The following is a 20,730-nucleotide window of genomic DNA, read 5'->3' on the forward strand; positions in this document are numbered from 1 at the left end:
AGTCTCTAGGACGCAGGCCGTTTCTAGGCTCAAGCCCGGGTGGTTTCAGGGTTAGACTCAGCCTTGTTCTTTCTGGTCCTGATGCTGCGCGCGGCCCGCAGGGATGGAGGCGGCACCGTCGGGGAGGCAGCGGCGCTGGCGCGCCCCCTGGTGGCCTCAGCTCCTCATCTACGGGGGCCACGTCCGGAGGACTCGGTGTGTGCTCTGACTTTGAAATAACTGATTTTGCAGGGCTGGGGTCGATTTGGGGGAGGGGTCGGGTCGGGTGGGGAAGCCAACTCAGTTTGGGGTTTCCAAGTTACCTAGGTTGGGATGAAATCTTTGCTGAAAAGATACAGGGGCACTCTGGAGCCAGTGAACAAATAATTATAATAATAATAATTATTATTATTAGCCACTCTGCCCAGCTTGGGGGATCTTGGTTCCCCAACCAGGGATTGAACCTGGGCCCTCCTCAGTGTAAGCAGGGAGTCCTAACCATTGGACCGCCAGGGAGTTCCCCTGAATAAATTATACATTTTTGCTGGTGGCAAAACTGTTTGGTATATTTGTTTCTTTGACACATTTATCTAGGGCCTACTGTGTGTTGGTAATACTGCAGGACATCGCTTCTCAGCCTTGGCACTGCTGATTTTCAAGGCCCGGTCATTCTCTGGGGCGGGAGTGCCGTCCTGGACACCGTGGGGTGTGGAGCAGTACCCCTGGTCCCCACTATGACAACCACAGAGGTCCCCCCAGACATCACCTGGTGTCTTTTTTTTTTTAATATTTATTTATTTTATTCTTGGCTGCGTCGGGTCTTAGTTGTGGCACTCGGGATCTTTCACTGTGGCACACGGGCTCCAGAGTGCATGGGCTCTCTAGCTGTGGCAGGCTCTCTAGTTGTGGCTCCAGCGCTCAGGAGTTGCAGTGTGTGGGTTTAGTTGCCCCGCAGCATGTAGGAATCTTAGTTCCCTGACCAGGGATCGAACCCATGTCCCCTGCATTGGAAGGCGGATTCTTAATCCCTGGACCACCAGGAGAGTCCCTCACCTGGTGTCTTTAGGGGGCAGAATTGCCCCCCGGGTGATACCCCCTGCTTCTGTGAAAGAGAGAGACAAACCTTGTTTCCACCTTGTTGCTTCACGGGACGTAATATGGGTGAGATTTGCAGTCTTGCTCCTAGGAATTATGCACCAAGGGTGTGGAAATGCAGAGAACGGAGCCTTTCTAACCCCATCAACAGTAGCAGCAGCTGCCTTACATCTCAAGGCTCAACCTATTCCTGGAAGCTTTCTCCAAGGCACGACTTATGCTAAATCTATGTTTAATTGCCTTTTTTTTTTTTAACTCAATGCACTTCTGACAGCAATATTCAGAAATATCCTATTTCTAACTCATGTGGGATCAAGCAGTGATTCTCCGTGATACACAACTCATCAAGTTACATAGAGAAGCTGCTGGCTTCTGGGCTTCTGGGATGAGTTGTTGACAATTACTCCTTTTTTTTTTTTGGTTTTTTTTCCCTTTCCCTCTTCCCCACACTTCCAGCGGTTCCAAAACAGAGAATTTCTGGATCTTTCCTGAACACTTAGACTGGGTGTGGGGTCAGTTTGGAAGAGGCTCTGTAGGGCCTCCCAGCGATGGACACACAGGATGGGAGAGAAGGAACACAGATCGTTTGGGAAGACCTAAGGGGCATAGGTAGATGCTCCTGGAAGATACAGCTCCTATTCCTGTGCCCACCGGTGCTTCTCAACGTGGGCTTCTCCAAACAGGTGTGTCCCAGTCCCCTGAGATGCTTGTTTAAAATGCAGAACCAGTAGGGGGCTGGCTTAATAAAGTCAGGAGACTACATAGACTGGACCAGTAGTTCTCAAACCCTGTGGGATGTTGAGCAGCATCCCTGGTCCCTACCCACTTGATGCCAGGAGCATCTCTGAGTCCTGACATCCAAAAATATCTCCAGATATCGCCCAGTTTCCCCTGGGAAGGCAGGGTTACCCCTGCGGACAATCACCACCCTAGGTGAATTGTCAGAGTTTATGGGGGTGGGATGCAGGTACCAGTGATAAGGATTCTCAGATGATTTTGGCCCAGGTGGGGACCACTTAATCCTCCCCTCTGAGCTGGGGGCCACCAGCCAATCGTTGCTAATCACAGACAAGGAGGAAACAGGCTTAACTGGCGCCATGAAGCTTTAAGATTTTGCCGAAAACACGTTCTAGAAGGTTTGTAAAGCCTTAGAAGGATGCTGGGATTTTTCTCTCTCCTTTCTGAAGAATTCTTGCTCAAATGGATTGATGTAAATTGGGACCCATGTGGAGGTGAGCCAGGTTGGTGGGGGGGAGGGTCAGTGAAGACCCAAGATGCCGGGACTCCTGCCAGACCTGGGACCTGCCGATTCACTTTTGACTGTGACAGCCCTTTATGGAGGCTGCAAGGCTAGGCAATCAGGTCCCTCTGGTTGGCTGGAAGACTTGGCCAAGCTCAAGCCTGTGGTGGAAGGCTCTAAGGCACCCCAATAACCCCCACCTCCTGGTGGTCATGCCCTGCGTAATCCCCTCCCATCAGGTGTGGACGAGACCTGCGACTCACTTCTAACCAACAGTATAGGTGATGACTGCCATTCCCAAGATTCCATCATGGTACCTAAGATTCTGTCCTGCTAGCTGACTCCCTCTAGATTCTCTCTCCCCTGCTGGCTTTGAGGAAGCAAGTGGCCATGGCGGGGAGGGGGGTGGTTGTGGAAGACTATCGAGCCCCAGAGATGTCCATGTCTTAATCTCTGGAACGTGTGAGTATGGTACCTTATATGGCAAAAGGGACTTCGCAGGTGGGCTTAAATTAAGGACCTTGAGATGGGAATGATCCTGGCTCACCCGAGGGGTGGTCCAGTGTCATCACAAGGGCTGTTATAAGAAGGAGGAAGAGGGAGATTCAACACAGACAAAAGGGGAGAGGCCAGGTGAAGACAGAGGCAGAGACTAGGGTGATGCGGCCACAAGCCCAGGACACCGCAGCCCCCAGAAGCTGGGGGAGACAGGAAGGCTTCCCCTCTGGAGCGTCTGGTGGGAGCTCTGCCCTGTGACACCTTGCTTTGGGACTGGACAAACTGATTTCATGCTTCTGGCTTCTAGAACTACGAGAGAGTCAATGTGTGTTGGTTTAAGCCACCGAGTCTGTAGTAATTTGTTATGGCAGCCCCAGGAAACGAACACAGGAGGCCCCGGTGGTGCAGAGCTGAGGGAGGCCAGGCCTCAACGCACAACGTAAGGACTGAACTCTGCCAGCGACCTGTGGGCAGATGAGAACGCGGCCTTGGCTGAGACCCTGAGCAGAGGCCCTGCTGATTTCTGACCCATAGAAACTAGGAAGTAACCAGTGTATTGTTTTAAGCCTCTGAGTTCGTGGCACTTTGTTATGCAGAAATAGATAACGGATACCAAGCCTTTGATGGGGTTTGGCAGGATGAAGGCACATGTATCAGAAAGCAAACAGGCTTTCTGGAGGCAGGCAGGTAACACGCTCTGCATCTGGGCCTGTGGGTTCAGGATAAAAACCCCTCCTCTGAAGAATGGGAGAAGAGGTGCTACACACCTGACACACAGCAGGGGCTTGACGACTGGTGACTCGTGTGAGGGAGACGTGGCTTGTCAATGTCCTCCCCGCCAGATGCAACATTATATAAACACTTAACTTTTATGGGTACTTTTTCTAAAGCTCCATCAATGATTAAAATGTTGCGTCAGGATTAAGAACCAGTTCCTATGTTATTAGGCCATGAAAAGGAATGAAGTTTTGATACATGACGCAATGTGGATGGACCTTGAGAACATGATGCTCAGTGAGAGAAGCCAGAAACAGAAGGACACACAGGGTGTGATTCCATTGATGGGAAACGTCCAGAACAGGCAAATCCAGAGACACAGAGAGTGGGTTCCTGGTTGTCAGGAGCTGGGGAAGGGGATGGGGGTGACTGCTGATGGGGACGGGGCTTCTTTTGGGGGTTTAGACAGTGGTGATGGTGGCAGAACATGGTGAATGTACTAAAAACTAATGAATTGTACATTTTTATTTTTATCTATTTAATATTTACTTATTTGGCTGCACCAGGTCTTAGTTGTAGCACGTGGGATCTTCATTGCCACGTGCAGGATCTTTTAGTTGTGGCATGCAAACTCTTAGTTGCCACATGTGGGATCTAGTTCCCCAACCAGGGATCGAACCTGGGTCCCCTGCATTAGGAGCGTGGAGTCTTAACCAGTGGACCATCAGGGAAGTCCCTGTACGTTTTTAAATGGCACATGTTATGTCATGTGAATTATATCTCAATGTTTTTAAAAGGAACCATTTCCCCAGACAGGTAGCTGGAGCCACGTAAATGCCAGTTTACTGCATTAACTTCTGCGGAAACGCAGATCGGGAACTCGGGGCGGCCAGGACCCCGCCTTCCTCGCCGGCTCCGCTGGTGTCCAGGCTGCTCGGTCGCACTGGGTAGCTGGAGCTGCAGGAAGGCTGGACGGCAGGGAGCTTCCACACCCCGCCAGCGGCACCCACCGGGGACGGACCCCTCCTCCTCCGTGAACTTCCTTCCTTCCCTATGGGCCACCTTCCAAGAGGCAGGGAACACGGGGAAGTCATCTCGGCAGGACAAGGCAGCTCAAGGTCACCGGAGGCTGGAAGTACAATCCCCCAGAAGCCACAGAGGCCACGGCTGAGGGAGGTGAGTGTGGCCCAAAGGTGCTTCCACAGCCCAGTGGCCAGTGGGGAGCCGAGTGCAGGTCCTGATGCCCCCCCTTTGCCTACACCGTCTGTGGCGGCCTCTAGACGCTGGGAAAGGCTGGGGGCACTTCTCCCCTTGAGCCCTGGCAGGGAGGCAGACCCGCCCACACCTGGATTTAGCCTCGGGGGACGGGGGCCATGTCCGACTTCTGACCTCCAGGACTGAGATGATCTGTGTGGTTAAAAGCCACTGAATCTGTGGGACTGTCTCAGCAGCGACAGGAGATGCACACACAACCCAGTTCCGTGGTTCCAAGGTGACCCACACAGGGTCCAGGCTGGGGGTTCCTGGAAGCTAGGGGCAGGGAGGGGCGGTGGCGCTGAGAGGTCAACACAGACACGGGCAGAGGTCATGATGTCTATTTATTCCCCACACGTTACGTTATGCTTGTCACCATGGCTAGCACGCAAGAGTTAGGACACAGCTCGCCGGACGTGTGCCAGACGGCAGGTGGCTGGCGGCCGTCTCCCTACTAGTTACCTACACACACGGTGCTGGGTCACCTCGCACATGGCCCGACACCACCAGGGAGCCTCCAACGATCCAGCTGCCAACGCTGCTGTCGGAGCGGCGGTGCCAGCCGACCCCTCCTCCCCACGCCGCCCCGCCTCGGCGGGCGGCACCAGGACCCCCTGCAGCCCCCACTCCCCCTAGGCGGGCGGCACCAGGACCCCCTGCAGCCCCCACTCCCAGAGGGAGGAGGGCCCGCTGAGGACGCAGAGGCGCCGGCCAGCGGGACCACCTGTGGGCAGAAGGGCAGTGGCTGGGACACATGGCCAGGCCGGGATGGGCTCAGGGGCCAGGCTGAAGGTGGTGAGAGGGCCCCTCACGGTCTATCGGTCGTGAGTACTGGGAAGAGAGCATTGGGATCAGACCCGCGTCCATCCAAATGCTCCGCTGGAAGAAAAGTCCCAGAAATGGGTCCTGCACACCCAGGACGTCCGCTCCGGCCCGCCCCCAGGCCCAGGGCAACAGAACCGGCTCCTGGGAACCTGCAGCGGGAGTTGCTCATGCGAGAACCCGGGTCCGAGGGCCGGGCTGGCTGGTAGGGAGCCCTTCCGAGCAGGGACGGCTGGAGTGGCCACGGTCAACGCAGAGAGCAGCTTCTCGTGGGCTGCGAGGCCCCTGAAGACAGGCCGAAGGGGCGGGACTGCAGAAGGGGCTTCGGGCCACGGCTTCCCCATGGGCCGCTTCTCGAGAGCGGCGAAAGGACCCCCCCCCCAAATTATTCTAGAAAATACTTTAGAGACTGGGTTTTTGGGGGGCTGGGAGTGAGATTGGTGCTGGTCTGTGCTCACAGCTTGCTGGTTCTGTTTCGAGAAGGGTCTGGGGGCCGTGAGAGAGTACAAAAAGGGAGGGAAGGGCAGAGGCAAAAAATTAAAAATAATAAAAATCCGTCTTAACATGCAGGTCCAATTCCTTTTCCTCTCATGGGCGGTCCAATGGGAAGAGACGGAAAAGTGAGAGAAGGCTTCCGGTCAGCCGGGAAGGACCTGATGGCGCTGGGGGGCTGGAGAGAGAAACAGCCCAACTGAACGGGACTGGGAGGGGTGGGGGATCCGGGTGGGAACCCCCGGCAAGGGGCCTGATGACCAGAGATGCCCCCGCGTGGCCTCGGCGACGCGGGCCCGGCCCCGGACTCACCGGGCAGTCATTCCCGCGGGTCGTCGCTGCTGGCACTGGGGGTCCGACTCCGGATCTGACTGCGCAGCTGTTCTATCAACTCTGGGTTCTGCTGCTGCATCTGCTGAGCGAACTGCTGGCCCCTGCGGGAAGGGGAGGTGCGCCCGGGCTCAGCCTGGCCCAGGGTGCCCGCCCCACGTGCCCCTCGAGGGCAGGGGGACCGCTCCCTGGAGGACGCAGGCCCTACAGAGCAGGTCTCTCTTCCTGGGAGGGAGGGGGACACGCCCCACCTGCCCAGGAGCCCCGCCTGGCAGGTCCACTCACGCCTGGATGAGGCTGGCCAGGTCGTTCTGCGAGGGGTTGGTGCCGGGAGTCCCCAGGGGGTTGTGGCCGCCCGAAATCATGCCGGACATGCTGCAAAGAGAGCCCTTGACTCGCAGACGGCTCAGCCCTCCTCCCTCTGAGCCCCACTTGGCCCTTCCCCTCTGCCGGCAATGGACATCTCCTGGGGCCCAAACCTGCCCTCAGCCCACCCTTCTGACTGCAGCCTGTCAATTCCATCAGCTTTCCCAGCAACACCCTTTTTTGGCTTAAAGACAGTGATTCTCAACAGGGCAACGCTGTCCCTCAGGGACACCGGGTGACGCCAGTGACAGAGAAGGCCACACAGTGTCTGAGTCCACTGACGGGAAACGTCCAGAACAGGCAGATCCAGAGACAGAGAGTGGGTTCCTGGTGGTCAGGGGCTGGGGATGGTGCTAATGGGACGGGGTTTCTTTTTCGGGTGATGAATGTCTGGAACTAGACGGTGGCCACAGCTACAGGACGTCGTAAATGTACTTAATGCCACGGAATCATAAACCTTAAGATGGTTAAAACGGTACATTTTATGCATCTTTCACCACAATAATTTTAACAAGACCCAAAGGAGAACGGTGGTCACTTACAGCTGTTGAACTTGGGGATTGTTCATGAGGTTGGATGCCTGAAGAAAAAAGCAGACTTCTCAGAAAAGGCAAGCTCCCAAACGCATTTCGTCACTGACAAGGTTTCCCCGTAGGCACCGTGGGCCTCCAGCCCAGCACCCAGAGCGCCAGGCCCGCCTCTTCCCTGGGCCTCACCCCATCCCCACACGCTGTGACCCCGCCCTTTCCCCACGTCGATCCCATCTGGACTCTCATCTTAAGATTCCGGGCACCTCGTCATCCTTCCCCGACCAGGGACACCTGGGAGTCAGTCCCAGCTCTGCTCTGTGGATGAACATCATCCTGGAATCTCTCCTACACTGACACCCCCAGCCACGTTGGGATCATCTCCTCAGGGCCGATTTTAAGACGTGCACACGAGCAGAAGCCAGGGAAGCACCTTCCAGGCTGTGGCTCTTTCCGTAAAGGGCTGGAGAGCGCTACCAGCCGGCCTCGGCCCGTCCACTGCCCTGCATGGCTGCGTGCCCAGGCCACGGTCATGCAAGTGCCGGGCGTGGCTGGGTGCCGACAGCACAGCACGAAGCTGAGGTGGGCCGGGACCGCCGACCCCGACGGACAAGGCCAAAGGAGCGGCCTCTGTCAGGCTGCTCCCCCCGCCAGGAGTCCTCTGGCAGCCTCGTGCCCGCCCCGCCCTGGACGAGAGCGGCAGCCCAGGCTCCGAGATGTGGGAGGCCAGACGCTTCCCGCTCAGGTGGGGACGTTTCTCTGACTGGGGACTCCAGGCTCCTCTCTCCCTGGCGACCTGAGGCCCCCACCCTGAGGTCCCTTGAGCCAGCGGTGTGGCCTGAGGACCAGTGAGACCACCCGGGGGCTGACAGGCATGTGGCGGACACGCTGGGTGCCTGTTCCAGGGGACGGCCCGGCGCAGAACACGCGCATCTGGACCAGAGGGTGGTCGGCCCTTCCTCCGCGGGGCCCCCGCGCCCTGCGGTGTCTCGTCTGCACCTCCGGGAGCAGGTGCAGCGACTCTGCTGTCACCGTGGCCACATCGCGAGGGGGCCCGGGCTTGGGGGGAAGGGGGGTGGAGATTCCCCAGGTTATTCAGCTGGGAGAGGCGGGTTCAGTTTGTCCGGCTCCACACCCCACGGCGCCCAGTGTCCATGGTGTCTGCAGTGGGGCAGCCCTGGCCCGGGGCCCGTGGTGACACGGCAGGCGGGGGCCGTTACCATGCTCATGAAGCTCGGGTTGTTCAGCAGGCCCGCGATGTCGAAGCTGCCAACACCTCCCGTCTGTGGCGTGAGAAAAGCCCTGGTCAGTGGTGCCTGGACACAGAACCTCGACAGCTGGCCCCCCGGGAACTGAGGGGTAAGGTCCCACCTGGGGCCTGTTGGAATCCTGGGCGTCCCAGCAACCCGGGCGGCCAGGCCCTGCGGCCGGGGGTGCTTCGTAAAAGACGCGCACCACGGTGTGGGTCCCCCGCAAGAGCACGGTATATTAACCGTGTCTTTCACTTTGCGATGCTGACTGTGGCGGGACGGCCCCTCCCAGGGGTGACCAATCCCTAGAAACAGTAAACGACTGGCCCGCGAGTGCACCTTTCACGCGCAAGCCAGCCTCTACGGGGCTCGGGGCCGCTGTCCCCCTGCCCTGGTCACCCCGGGCAGCCCCCCTGCCCCGGGGCCATTCAAACTAGCCGACCCCGCGCCTGCTCACCCTGCCTGCCAGCTCCTTCCCACGGCCCACACGGCCCCCAGCCCTCTGCCTCCTGACGAGATGGGGCTTCCCCGTGTGACTCACGCCCTCCCGTTTCCGGGGGCTCTGCGAGGATAAGCCTCTTCCCGCACGACAGGACCCGGTTAAACAGATGCCGGACCCCCGGCACCGGAGACGTCCCTCCCACACGGGTCAGGCCCAGCCCTCGACCCCGCGCCGCCCTGCCCCTGCGGCCGGTCCCCGGGGGACTCACGGGACTGGGTGCCTCTCTCAGCCTCAGCTCCGCCACCTTGAGGTTGGACTTGTAGGTCTCGTTGTCGGGGTCCAGCTCCAGGGCCTTCCTGTAGTAGGCCACGGCCTCCGTGTGCTTGTTCAGGCTGGACAGAGCCAGGCTGCAGGAGGGACAGTGGGCGTGGAGGGCCTGGGAGGCCGCTCGCCTGCCCGCCCCGCCCCGAACTGCTGGGGTCGCCATCCCTCGTCCATCCCACGTCCGGGGGGCTGGGAGGAGGCGGGGCAGGCGTGGTCAGAGCTCCTCCCTGCTCAGGCCGAGCTGAATCACAGGTGTGTCCTTGGACCACACTGGAGTTTATGCTAACGAGGAGGCCTGTTTATGCTAACGAGGTGGGCTTCCAGGAAGCCTCCGGATGCGCTGCTGGCCACAAAGACCAAACTCACCCCCAACTCCCGGGGAGGGAGGCGTTAGAGACGGGCTATAAAACCCACCCCCACTGGTGACCGCCCCGTGTGCTGGGTGGGGGCGCGCCCCGAACCCCACGGGACAGAAGCTCTGCCTCGGGACCCTCCCCGACCTCGCCCTTGGCGCCCCTCCATCTGCTGCTCGTCTGCATCCCTTACGATGAGCCAGAGAAGGTTAAGTGAAACGCTTTCCTGAGTCCTGTGAGCCTTCGAGGGAATCGCTGAACCCAAGGAGAGGGTCGTGGGCACCCCGACTTACAGCTGGTCGGTCAGAAGCTCAGGTGACGGCCTGGACTCGGGATTGGTGTGTGGGGTGGGGCAGCCCAGTGGGCTGGGGCCTTAACGTGCGGGGCCCGCGCTGACCCCAGGCAGACAGTGTCTGCGGGGTGGTGGGCGAGTGGCACTCACCCCATCCTGCCATAGGCCTTGCTGTAGGACGGGTCTATGCAGATGGCCCGCTCGCAATCCTGCACCGCCCCCGCGTAGTTCCCCAGTTTGCTGTGGGCCGCAGCTCTGAGGGAAGGCAAACCAGGGCAGTCGGGGAGCTGATTCCAGCTTCCCCGTCTGTCAGGTGGGGCAGAGGCAGCGTTGCCAAGGATGGGAGGCCCGGTGGGGCTGGACGCTTGGGCTGGTGCCGGAGGATACAGCAATCTGGGTGTCGCCCTGTTCACCAGGGAAACCGAGGCTGAGGGGGCAGACGAGTGCGGCCGCTAACATCACGGACACTGGGCCACACCTGGCCGGCCACCCGGCATGGGCTCGTCATTTGGGAGAGCGGCTGAGCCATCACGAACCCACAGATCGACCGCCCCTCCCGTTCCCCTGGGGACCCCGCTCAGCCCACCCAGGGCCCCGCCGGCCCCCGCCGTACCTGTTACAGAAATAGACGGCGTTGGCGGGATTCAGCTCGATGGCTTTCCCATAGAAGTGCACGGCAGCCTCAAAGTTTTCTACTTTCATCTGCTCGTTCCCTGAAGAGAAAGGGAAGGAAACGTACCCTCGGCTGTTCCCCTCAGACCCCGAAGTTCTGAGACGGCGTTCTCGGCTCGCCCGGCTTCCGTGTGACAGTTCGAGACTTTGGGGGCCCAGGATGCAACGCTTAGACACAGGCTGGGTTGGTGGCGCGGGGTGGAGGGTGGGGCTGCGTCCAGCGCAGGGCCTGGCCTGAGCCAGCCCTCGGTGCAGCAGCTGTCACTGTCCTGGTTGTGGTATTTGGGAACCTAAGCCTCAGATACCATCACTTTTGCTCGTTCCTTCAGAAACAGCCCAGTTTTAATGAGATGGAATTCACATACCATGAGACTCACCCTTTAAAAGTGTGTAACTCAGCGGTTTTTAGTATATTCAAAGTGGTCCAACCATTAGCACTAATTCCAGAACATTCCATTAGCCAAAATAAGCACCATCCCCATTAGCTGTCACCCGCCCCCCCCCAGCCCCTCACAACCACACATCCACTCTCTGTGTCTGGATCTGCCTGTTCTGGACGTTTCCCATCAATGGAATCAGACACTGTGTGCCCTTCTGTGTCTGGCTTCTGTCCTTGAGAATCCTGTTCTTAAGGTCCATCCATGTTGTAGCGAGTGTCAGGGCTTCTCTCCTTTGCATGGCTGAGTGACGTTCCCGTGTGTGGAGGGACACGTGTGTGTGCCCACTCGTCAGCTGATGGGCACCTGGGCGGTTTCCACTCCTTGGCTGTTGTGCACCATGCCGCTATGAACATGCATGCACAAGCATCTTTGTGGATGTGCGTTTGCATCCCTCCTGGGCACACCCTGGGGTGGAGCTGCTGGGTCACATGGTCACTCTATCTAACCGCTTGGGAAGCTGTCGGACCGCCCTCCTCCGCAGCAGCCTCACCCTTTAATTCCTCCTGGTCTAGGGTCTGATTTCTCTGCATCTCTGCATCTGTGTAAAAGCCCCCCGGCCCCGTCTCCAAAGGCTGGTTTGCCATCCGCTCCACAGCCCGGGACCAGCCGGCCTCCGCCCGCTGCACCCAGAGGCCAGCTGTGCGGGGCGTTCCTTACCTTCGGTTTTGAGGCGTTCTGCCTCGGCCGAGTCCTCCTCCGAAGGTGGGGTTCGCTGGGGGCTCCTCAGATCAGGTGGTATCTCCTGGCCCCAAAGCCAGGATGAGCTCTTTGAGGGGCAGCGGGAAACCGCCGACCTCCTCCCCCAAGCCCAGCACCCTCCCCCCTACCCCACCCAGCCAGGGGACGCCCAAGGACAGCTGAGCCCCGGGGGGGTAACTCAGGCCCTCGAACTGAGACAGAACCACAGCCCCGCGGTGCCCGAGGCTCACCCTGCCCGCCGCAGCTGCTTCAAATATTTCGGGAAGAGTCTGGGGGAGCGCGAGGTCGCTATCCTCCACCGTCACCCCGAAAGCGGTCTCCAGGCATTGGATGGCAACTGCCAGGGGGACAGAGGTGTGCTCTGCTGAACCCAACCCCGAGCAGACGATTCTGGGGGGCAGCGCTCACGCTTCCTTTCTTGGGCGTGCTCGCTAAGGCCTCGGATGCACCAGGCGCTGCGTGCGCCCTGCACGGCCCTATGGGTGCTGGTTCTGATTCCTCGGGCAGCGCACGATGGACCTGCCCCTCGAGCCCCGAGGCCGGGAGGAGGGGGGAAGCCGCCGTCCCTGCCCCACGGGGCTCAGGTGGTGACGCCAGGCCTCTCTGTGGGGTCACAATGCTGGGGCTGCCCGGGTGGGGGGCCTCGGGGGTTCGGCGCGGCCCGGTGGGCACGGAACAGCCACCTCCTGCCAAGCAGGCTAGCAGCCGGGTCTGGGCTGGGCTCCCCACCCCTGGCCTCTCTCCCTCCTTTGACCGGTAGGGACACACGCACAACGGCGGGGATGAAGAACCTTCGGGAGCTGCACCCCTCCAGAAGAGAACGCCTGCGGGAGGCCCAGCCTAAAGCGAGGGAGGCGGGGGACAGCCCTGCACCCGCCTGGGGCTCAGCGTCCCTACCTGGGAACCAGCCTATCACTCCCACCCCATGGAGCTTCTAGGCGCTGATGCAGGTGGGGGGTTGGGCAGGGGACCCGAGGCCCCGGGGGGAGGGCATGGCCCGCACGTACCTTCCAAGCTCTCCTGGGCGTCAGAGGAGAGCTCCCCATGCCGGAGCTGGTCATGCAGGAACCGGATGATGGCGTAGGCCAGACGCTTCTTGTTATCCATCTTGAGATGGGAGGAGACGAGCCCTGGGGGTTTCAGGATCTGCGGACAGAGGTCCAGGGTGTGGGGACAGGAGGGCGGGCACAGCCGAGCCTTTCCCCCTCCGCCCTCCACCTCCACGCAGCCCGAACCTCCTGCTCCAGGCCCTCCGGGCGCCCCCTCACGCCCCCGCCCTGCCCTGCAGGAGCCACTTTAACTCACTGGCTAATCGTGTCTGCCTGACAACAGTGAGGCAGAAATGTTAATTCTCCGCATTTCACAGAGGAGACACTGAGGCTGTAGGTCCAGAGCCCCTTGCCGTCCTGCCTGACTCTAAGCCCAGGGTGATGCGGCCCTGGGCCCGGTGGTCATCACTCCTCAGCGGCTGGACGGGGGGCGTAGGGCTCCCCAGGGACACAGAGGGCAGGCTGCAGCCCCACCTGCTGCTCCTCCACGCTCCGGACAAAAAAACGGTCCAACAGCTTCCCAGCCCCCCGAGCCCCGAACACCCGGGGGACACGCACCGCCCACGAGGGTCAGACAGGACCACTGGGTGGGCCTGAGCAGACCAAAGGCCCAGAGGGCACTGACACCCCCTCCCAGGCCGCCTCAGGGCCTCCTCTGGGTTCCTCTACAACCTGCTGTATTCCTAGGCCAGGTGTGACTCTCCCAAGGGGACACTGGTGACAGCTGTGGTTGTCACAACTTGGGGGACGGGCCCCTACAGTGCTGAGGCGAGAACCCTGGAGAAGGAGCGTGGGAAGGGCCTGTTCCCTGCGGGCCGTGACGCGCCAGGCACTTCACACACAGCTCGCCCCCTGCACAGGCCCATCTCCCACGCAGAGAGGAAACAGGCTCAGAGGGGGCACCCCACGCTTGCCCGAGGCCGTGCAGGGCTCACCCGGGAGGGTGGGATCCATGGTGTGAAGCATCTTGGTCCCCCAAACATGCCCCTGCGGGGTGAACAGCCTGTGTGGCTTGGAAATCGAGGGGCGGCCTCCTGGCCGAGTTATCTTTAACCCATCACTGGCCAGCGGGGGGGGGGGGGGTAAATCAAACCGGGCAGAGCAAGTCATAACCCCCAGGCTTCGCACACTGGCTGAGAGCAGGCCGGGCGCTGCCAGCACAGAGCCGCCGGGCGAGTGCAGTCAAGACACGCGATGCTGGCCGCGCTCAGAGCTGTTTCTGGTTCACAGAAAACTACATCCATCGACAACTTAAAAAAGGGAGAGAAGTCAGACACAGAAGGCCACACAGTGTGTGATTCCACTGATGGGAAATGTCCAGAACAGGCCAATCCACAGACGCAGAGAGTGGGTTCGTGGTTGTCAAGGGCTGAGGAAGGGGTGGGGCTTCTTTTGGGAATGTTCTGGAATTAGTGGTGATGGTTGCACAGCACTGTGAATATACTAAAATCTACTAAATTTTACGGTATGTGAATTACATCTCAAATTTTAAAAAGGGAAGAACTTAAAGCAGCTATTTTGTACAGCTGGACAGGGCATTCTGGCCACCCCTGGAAAGCTCTACGGGGATGGTAATGAGCTTTCCTCCCCCATTTCTGGATACAATGAGCCTTTACCAAGCAAGTGCCTTTGGCCCAAGAGCGTCCCAGGAACTGCAAGGTCTGGTATAAGGACGCGCTAGAGCCCAGAAGACAGACGGCCAGCCCCAGATCCACAGGATCTCAGGGGCAACACAGAGGGGCCCAGGGAGACCAACCAGCACAACCTGCTCGTTTTGAAGACAGTGAAACCCCCAAAGGTGAGTCATCTTCCCCAGCTGAACCAGTGAGCCGCTGCCCAAAACATCAACAATGTTCTGGTTTTACAGATACTTGACAAACGGCAGCCTCATTCACCACAGCCGAAAGGCGGACAGAACCCAATGTCCAGGCATGGATGATGGATCAACAAATGTGAGCCATCCACAGAGCCGAATATCATTCAGCCTTAAAAAGGAAGGACGTTCTGACACCTGCTACAACCTGGATGAACCTTAAGGACGTGATTGCTCAGTGAGATAAACCAGACACAGGACAAACACTGTCTGATTCAATTCACGTGAGGTCCCTAGAGGACTCAAATCCATAGAGACAGGAAGTAAATCGTGGGGGCCAGGGGCTGGGGGAGGGGATGGGGAGTGTTTCCTGGGGACAGAGTTTCAGTTTGGGAAGATGAGGAAGTTCTGGAGATGGATGGTGGGGATGGTTGTACGACAACGTGAATGTGCCTAATGTCACTGAGCTGTGCGCTTAAAGATGGTTGAGTTGGGAAACTTTATGGTATATCTATTTTACTGTAATTAGAAGAAAATCTGTTTTCAAAGCCCAAAGTGGTCCTCTTAGGATGTGAACCTCTGAGACCCCAGGACCCTTTCCTCAGGGGCCCCACAGCCCGCAGAATTTACCACCCGGGCCTTCGTGTTTGCCCACCCCTCCCAGCCGACTTCTCGATCACTGAACGGGGTGGAGGGGTGCCAGGGTCTCCCAGAGGGGGTCACAGATTGACAGGTCACATGGTGAGGTCACAGGCTGGGCAGCTGGGGCTCCCCCGAAGTGTTCCAGGCAGCACTTAGGGGCACGATCCCCCTGCCAGACCCACGGGAGCTGGTACTGGGTGACTGAGCTTCACACTGGGCTCGAGGGTGTGTGCGTGGGGGGATCTGTTTTCCCCACAGGGAACTAACGCAGGCCCTGTGGTGGCAAGCGTTTGCTTAAGAGTAGGATAAAGAGGCAATCTGATCTTTACGTGACTGAGCTGTGAGGACGGAGGGGGTGACTCTGAGGGGACCGTCAGGGTGCAGAGAACTGAGACACGAAGTCACACCCGTTCCTGGCACACCTTCAGTTCTTCCAAGGGCCCCGGCCCTTTGTACCTCAGGGCCTTTGTACATGCTGCTACCAGCCCTCCCACCCCGACTAAACGGCTCATGTGAGGCAACCACTACCTGGTTTCCTGGTTCCTGGCTTCTCCTGGTCTACTGACATGACCTCCTCCCGAGGGTCGGCCCCCCAAGTTGACACAGTGAGCCCTGAGACCAGGGCTCCCGGAGGCGCCCTGGGGGTAACAACGGGCTCTGCAGTCTTAGCACCTGAGGTCCAGCCGTCTCCACCCGAGGCCAGCTCCACGTCGCCTCCCCACCCCTGAGCCGGGATGCTCGTGTCACGTCTGAAGGAGCCCCCGCGATGCCCTCTCTTTCCTCTTCTATAAAACGGGGTAACGGAGGCTGTTGTGAGAATCCAGCGCCCCATGCGGGGCTGCTCCCCCAGGCGCTATCCGCATGGTGCGGGGGACATCACTCCTTTCGTGGGGAGTGTGCACTGTAGGGTATTTAACAGCATCCCCGGCATCCGTCCAGCAGTGTCCCCTGGGGGCAGGATCACTCGGGGCGAGACCCCCGGGGTTAGCGATTCCACTGACCCCCGGAGGCTACGTCCCATGACTATCTGACCTCTGAGGTCCCGGGATGCTATACACATTTAAATCCACACCTGAGTGGGAGGGAGGCGAGGTGACTCACACATGCTGGGGGTCACCCTGGTTTACACTGTCTGATCATCAGGGGTTTATTCTGGTGTCCAGTGTGAACAGGGATCAGACTCGATGTTTCCCCAAATAATGAATGCAGGGCCCCTCCCCCGCAGCACAGCTGACATGGGAGCTGGGTCACTCTCTGTGGGGGGCGTCCTGGGCACCATGGGGTGTGGAGCAGCCTCCCTGGCCCCCACCTCCTCGATGCCAGGAGCCCCCCTCCCCCACAGTGGTAACAATCACAAAAGTCTCCAGACGTCACCAAACCACCATCAGCTGAAAATCACTGATAAACACTAAGTGGGAAAAATAAAAGTCAGCACGGGTCAGAGTTTCTGGCCAAACGACTTGGCTGCAAACTTTCAGCAAATCCTGTGTTTGCAGAGTATTTGGGGTTTCCGGACTGCAGAAAAGCGGATGTGGGTCTGCAGCGGGGGACCCAGCACATGTTGGACACAGGCGGGCCGTGAGGACTGCCGCTCTCTTGCCTCTTGGGCGCGGAACAGCTGTCGGCCCTTCCTTGCCTTCCCGCTCCCTGCAGAGCCGACCCAGGAATGCCAGGACGCTCTTTTCCTTGACTGCCCCTGGGCACTGGGGTCTCAGGAACAATCCCGACTTGTTGGGCTTTGGCTGCCGGACAGAATTCTCAGGGCAGGCTGCTCTCTCTGCGAACAGCGAGGGCTTTGTGAGGCTCCAAAGGCACCCGGGGCGCTGGCTGCAGGTGCGGGGTGCAGGCGAGAGCCTGGCCGGGGGACGGACGCTGGCCCCGGGGTGCGGCTGCAGCGGGGGTCCCGGTGCCAGTTCCTCCCTGTGCCTTCACAACCCCCGCCGGCTCTCCGTCCACCTTTCCATTTTATCATTAAAAACACCCCAGCCTCAGGACTTCCCTGGCAGTCCAGTGTTTAGGACTCCAAGCTTCCAGTGCAAGGGGCATGGGTTTGATCCGCGGTCCGGGAACTAAGATCCCACGTGCTGGGACTTCCCTGGTGGTGCAGTGGTTAAGAATCCGCCTGCCAATGCAGGGGACACGGGTTCGAGCCCTGGGCCGGGAAGATCCCACATGCCACGGAGCAACTAAGCCCGTGCGCCGCATCTACCGAGCCCGTGCTCTGGAGCCCGCGAGCCACAACTACTGAGCCCACATGCCACAACTACTGAAGCCCGTGCACCTAGAGCCCGTGCTCCGCAACAAGAGAAGCCACCGCAATGAGAAGCCCGCGCACCGCAACGAAGAGTAGCCCCAGCTCGCCGCAACTAGAGAAAGCCCGCGCGCGGCAACGAAGACCCAACGCAGCCAAAAATAAATAAATAAAATAAAATAAATTTATAAAAAAGAAAAAAAAGATCCCACATGCTGTGCAGCTCGGCCAAAAAAAACCCCAAAACACCCCAGCCTCTACTCCTTTTATTTCCCTGCTCAGAACTGATCATTCGAAGAGGCAAAAGGGTACACTCAGGAAAATGAGTGACCCAGCCCCGGACCCCAGGAAGGAGAAGCACCCTCTTTCTGAGACTGCCCACCCCTTCTGGGGGTGCCCTGCCCCACCTCCACCCCGAATCCAGCTCTTCTCACCAACACCAGTGTGTGCAAGCTGGTCCTCTGCTCCTCCCTCCCCTCCCAGGGCACCTAGGGCTCCCAGGAAAGGGCCGTCCCAAGAGCTGGAACTCAGGCTCCAGCCCGAGCCCCACATCGCAGCCCTGTTTTCCTCTGAGAGGCTGCCAGGATGTCCTGCACACTAAAAACCCTCCACAGCCCCCCGAAACCTCCTGAGCAGGCACATGTGGCCCCTCACCAAAGCCCCTGTGCTCTGCTCAAACGCAACGCTCACCTTCCCTCCTGCCATCCAGGAACCACTCACTCCCCCTTCAACACCAAGCCAGAAGGTCACCTCCTCAGACAGAGATGGACACCCTCTTCTTCCAGCAAAGCCCAGTACCTGTCGTGCCTCTGGTCCAGCATCTCCTACAAGGCCTTCCGACTCTGTCCTGGCCTGCTCACCCTGCACCCGACTGTGAGCCACTGGACAGATCACCTTCCCCCGGGGACCCCAGCACTCAGGGGCGTTTGGTCCACATGGACTCAGGGAAACCTTGGATCCTTGTCGTGGTCAGAGCCACGTGACCAGGTTCCTTTGGGAGGTCGTTTCTCTTGGGTCTCGGTTTCCTCATCAGCAGAGGGGATGACAAGCCTACCTACCAACCGTCCCCTTTACTCTTTCACCCTCACTGTGCATTGGCCGCCTGGGCCAGCATTGGGTCTTGGCCAAAAAAAAAAAGTAGGAACAAGTAAGACAATAGCTCTCAATCCGGGGCAGAGCTTAACCCCATTTAGAACCACTCACCCTTCCAGGAAGACTGAATTATAAACCCCTGAATGAAATCCTTGGAGTGCCCAGGACTTTCCAGGCCCTGAGCTGAGTACATATAATGGCCTATTTCAGGGGTCAGCAAACATTTTCTGAAAAGGAGAGTCAGAATGAGGACGTTCAGCTTCCCAGGCCATGGATAACATGTATGCAATCAAGTGGGCTGTGTTCCCACAAAACCTCATTCACAAAGACAGGCTGCAGGGGGATTTGGCCCCCTGGTTACAGTTCGTTTAATCTAACTCCCATTGTACAGAACAAAAAACTGAGGCTTAGAGAGATGGGGGCACCCCCCGCCAAGGGCACCCAGCTAAGATGCAAATCAGCAGTTTTGAACCTGGGCGGGCTGATTCCAGAGCCTAAACTCCAAAATACCCTTTCCTCATCCCATAAAAGTGGGCACGCACACAAAACCTTGCACGTGATTTCTTGGGGGGTTCACACCCTCTGCCCCCTCTGAAGCCCACTGGTGAAGAATCACTAATCTAGGGTAGGATTTAACTTTGGCACTGTGGACATTTGGGGCCAGATCATTTTCTGTGGGGGCCGTCCTGTGCACTGAGGGGTGTGGAGCAACATCCCTGGTCCCCACCCACTTGATGCCAGGAGTGCCCCTGGTCGTGAAAGCCTCAGATGTCCCCAGACGCGGCCCCGTGTCCCCTGACAGGACAAAATCCCTGGTCTAGGGAGAGGAAAAGCAGACAAAAATAACCAGAGAGGCAGAAACAAAAGAAAATGGGAACATCACTCAGCGGGGATGCAGAGTGCACACGCATTTCCTGGCACCTAATAACAAAACTAGCTGTCCTCTAGAAAGCTCTTGACAAGGAGTGGGAACCTGAGTAAGGAATGTTCCACGTGTATTTAACCTCAAAATGCCTGTAAGAGGCATGTACTTCTAGAGCCCCTATTAGTAGAAGAAAAAGGCTGGTGGAGAGTGGAAGCGATCTCCCCGAGTTTACACAGCCAGAGAGAGGTGGACGAGCTGGTCCTCAACCCCAGATTTCTCCCACCTCCAGCACAGTAGGCAGAGGCCCTCCGTGTGAAATCAGACTAACCGCTGCTGATCCCTTTGAGCTCCCACTTCGCGCTGGGGGCCCTGCGACTTTAATCCTCCCGGGAAGCCTCCCACCCCAGGCAGGGGCGGAGACGACGCCCATTTTACAGAAGGGGAAACTGAGGCTCCGAGAAGCCAAGAGGCTGGCCAAGGTCACCCAGGTAGAGAGTGGCGGGGCCGAGACAGGAGCCCCGACTTGAACCACACGAACGGGGGACCCGATTCAAAAGGACCGTGTTTCCGGGAAGCAGTAGACACCCAGCAAGCGCTCACTACGTGCGGGGCGCTTTGCCTCCCGCTGTCCACCCGCCGGCCTGCGAACCCGCATTTCCCGGGCCTGGGGTCTGCGGGAGGGAGACCCGGGCCGGCGAGGGCCTGCCCGACGCCGTCCGGCCTCAGTTTCCCCTCCGCACCGCCCACTCATAGTACCCCGCGGATCGCGGCGACCCCGGCCCCACACCGACGTCCTCTTACGGGGCCCGGAGCCCTGGGAGCCCCAAGAGCCCCGAACCGCGGACCTCAGGCCCGCCGGGCTCAGCGCCGAGCCCCCCGACTCACCTCTCAGGCAGCAGAACCCCGACCCACCGACGGCTGCGCCTGCGTACCGCAGCCCCGCCCGGTCCCGCCCCCCAGCTGCGACGCCTGCGCAGAAGGAGCCAGCACCCGCGGGCTTTCATTCTGCGCAGGCGCACCAATTATCTAGGCTGGCTTTGGGGGGGAAGTGACGCAATTTAGAGGCTGGGACAAGCTGGTCGTTAGGGCAACTGACCTCTGCGACCGAACGGAGGGCGGAAATCAGAACTGACTAGTCCTCTACAGCCGGAATGGAGCGGTGCATGGTGGGACAGTGGGGGACTCTTGTGGGTTGGCGGAGCCGTCATGTGGTGCAGAGTCGGCCA

The 20,730-nt window shown here is 59.1% G+C and overlaps 1 protein-coding gene across 1 annotated transcript; it reads right to left on the minus strand.

The window, feature by feature from the left end:
• Nucleotides 1–5,109: 5,109 nt before the first annotated feature.
• On the minus strand, nucleotides 5,110–20,483 carry SGTA (small glutamine rich tetratricopeptide repeat co-chaperone alpha). The gene is made up of 12 exons (XM_059918932.1): nucleotides 20,390–20,483; nucleotides 12,800–12,938; nucleotides 12,023–12,129; nucleotides 11,751–11,835; nucleotides 10,595–10,694; nucleotides 10,132–10,236; nucleotides 9,281–9,419; nucleotides 8,541–8,603; nucleotides 7,336–7,373; nucleotides 6,713–6,802; nucleotides 6,410–6,531; nucleotides 5,110–6,275 (listed from the first exon to the last, which is right to left on the minus strand). The coding sequence occupies exons 2-11, from the start codon at nucleotides 12,897–12,899 to the stop codon at nucleotides 6,417–6,419; spliced, it is 942 nt and encodes a 313-aa protein (XP_059774915.1). The 5' UTR covers nucleotides 12,900–12,938; nucleotides 20,390–20,483; the 3' UTR covers nucleotides 5,110–6,275; nucleotides 6,410–6,416.
• Between the last annotated feature and the right edge of the window lie 247 nt (nucleotides 20,484–20,730).

Source organism: Balaenoptera ricei, chromosome 3, assembly GCF_028023285.1.
Source record: "Balaenoptera ricei isolate mBalRic1 chromosome 3, mBalRic1.hap2, whole genome shotgun sequence".
NCBI classification, from domain to species: domain Eukaryota; kingdom Metazoa; phylum Chordata; class Mammalia; order Artiodactyla; family Balaenopteridae; genus Balaenoptera; species Balaenoptera ricei.

What these genes read in the sequence shown, in the direction of transcription:
- SGTA (XM_059918932.1), bottom strand. Translation starts at nt 12,899, where the DNA reads ATGGATAACAAGAAGCGTCTGGCCTACGCCATCATCCGGTTCCTGCAT. An exon ending in AAGGCCTATGGCAGGATGGG is followed by an intron (nt 9,420 to 10,131) that starts GTGAGTGCCACT and finishes TCCCTCCTGCAG; the next exon opens with CCTGGCTCTGTCCAGCCTGA. An exon ending in CTGGCCAGCCTCATCCAGGC is followed by an intron (nt 6,532 to 6,712) that starts GTGAGTGGACCT and finishes CCCTTCCCGCAG; the next exon opens with GGGCCAGCAGTTCGCTCAGC.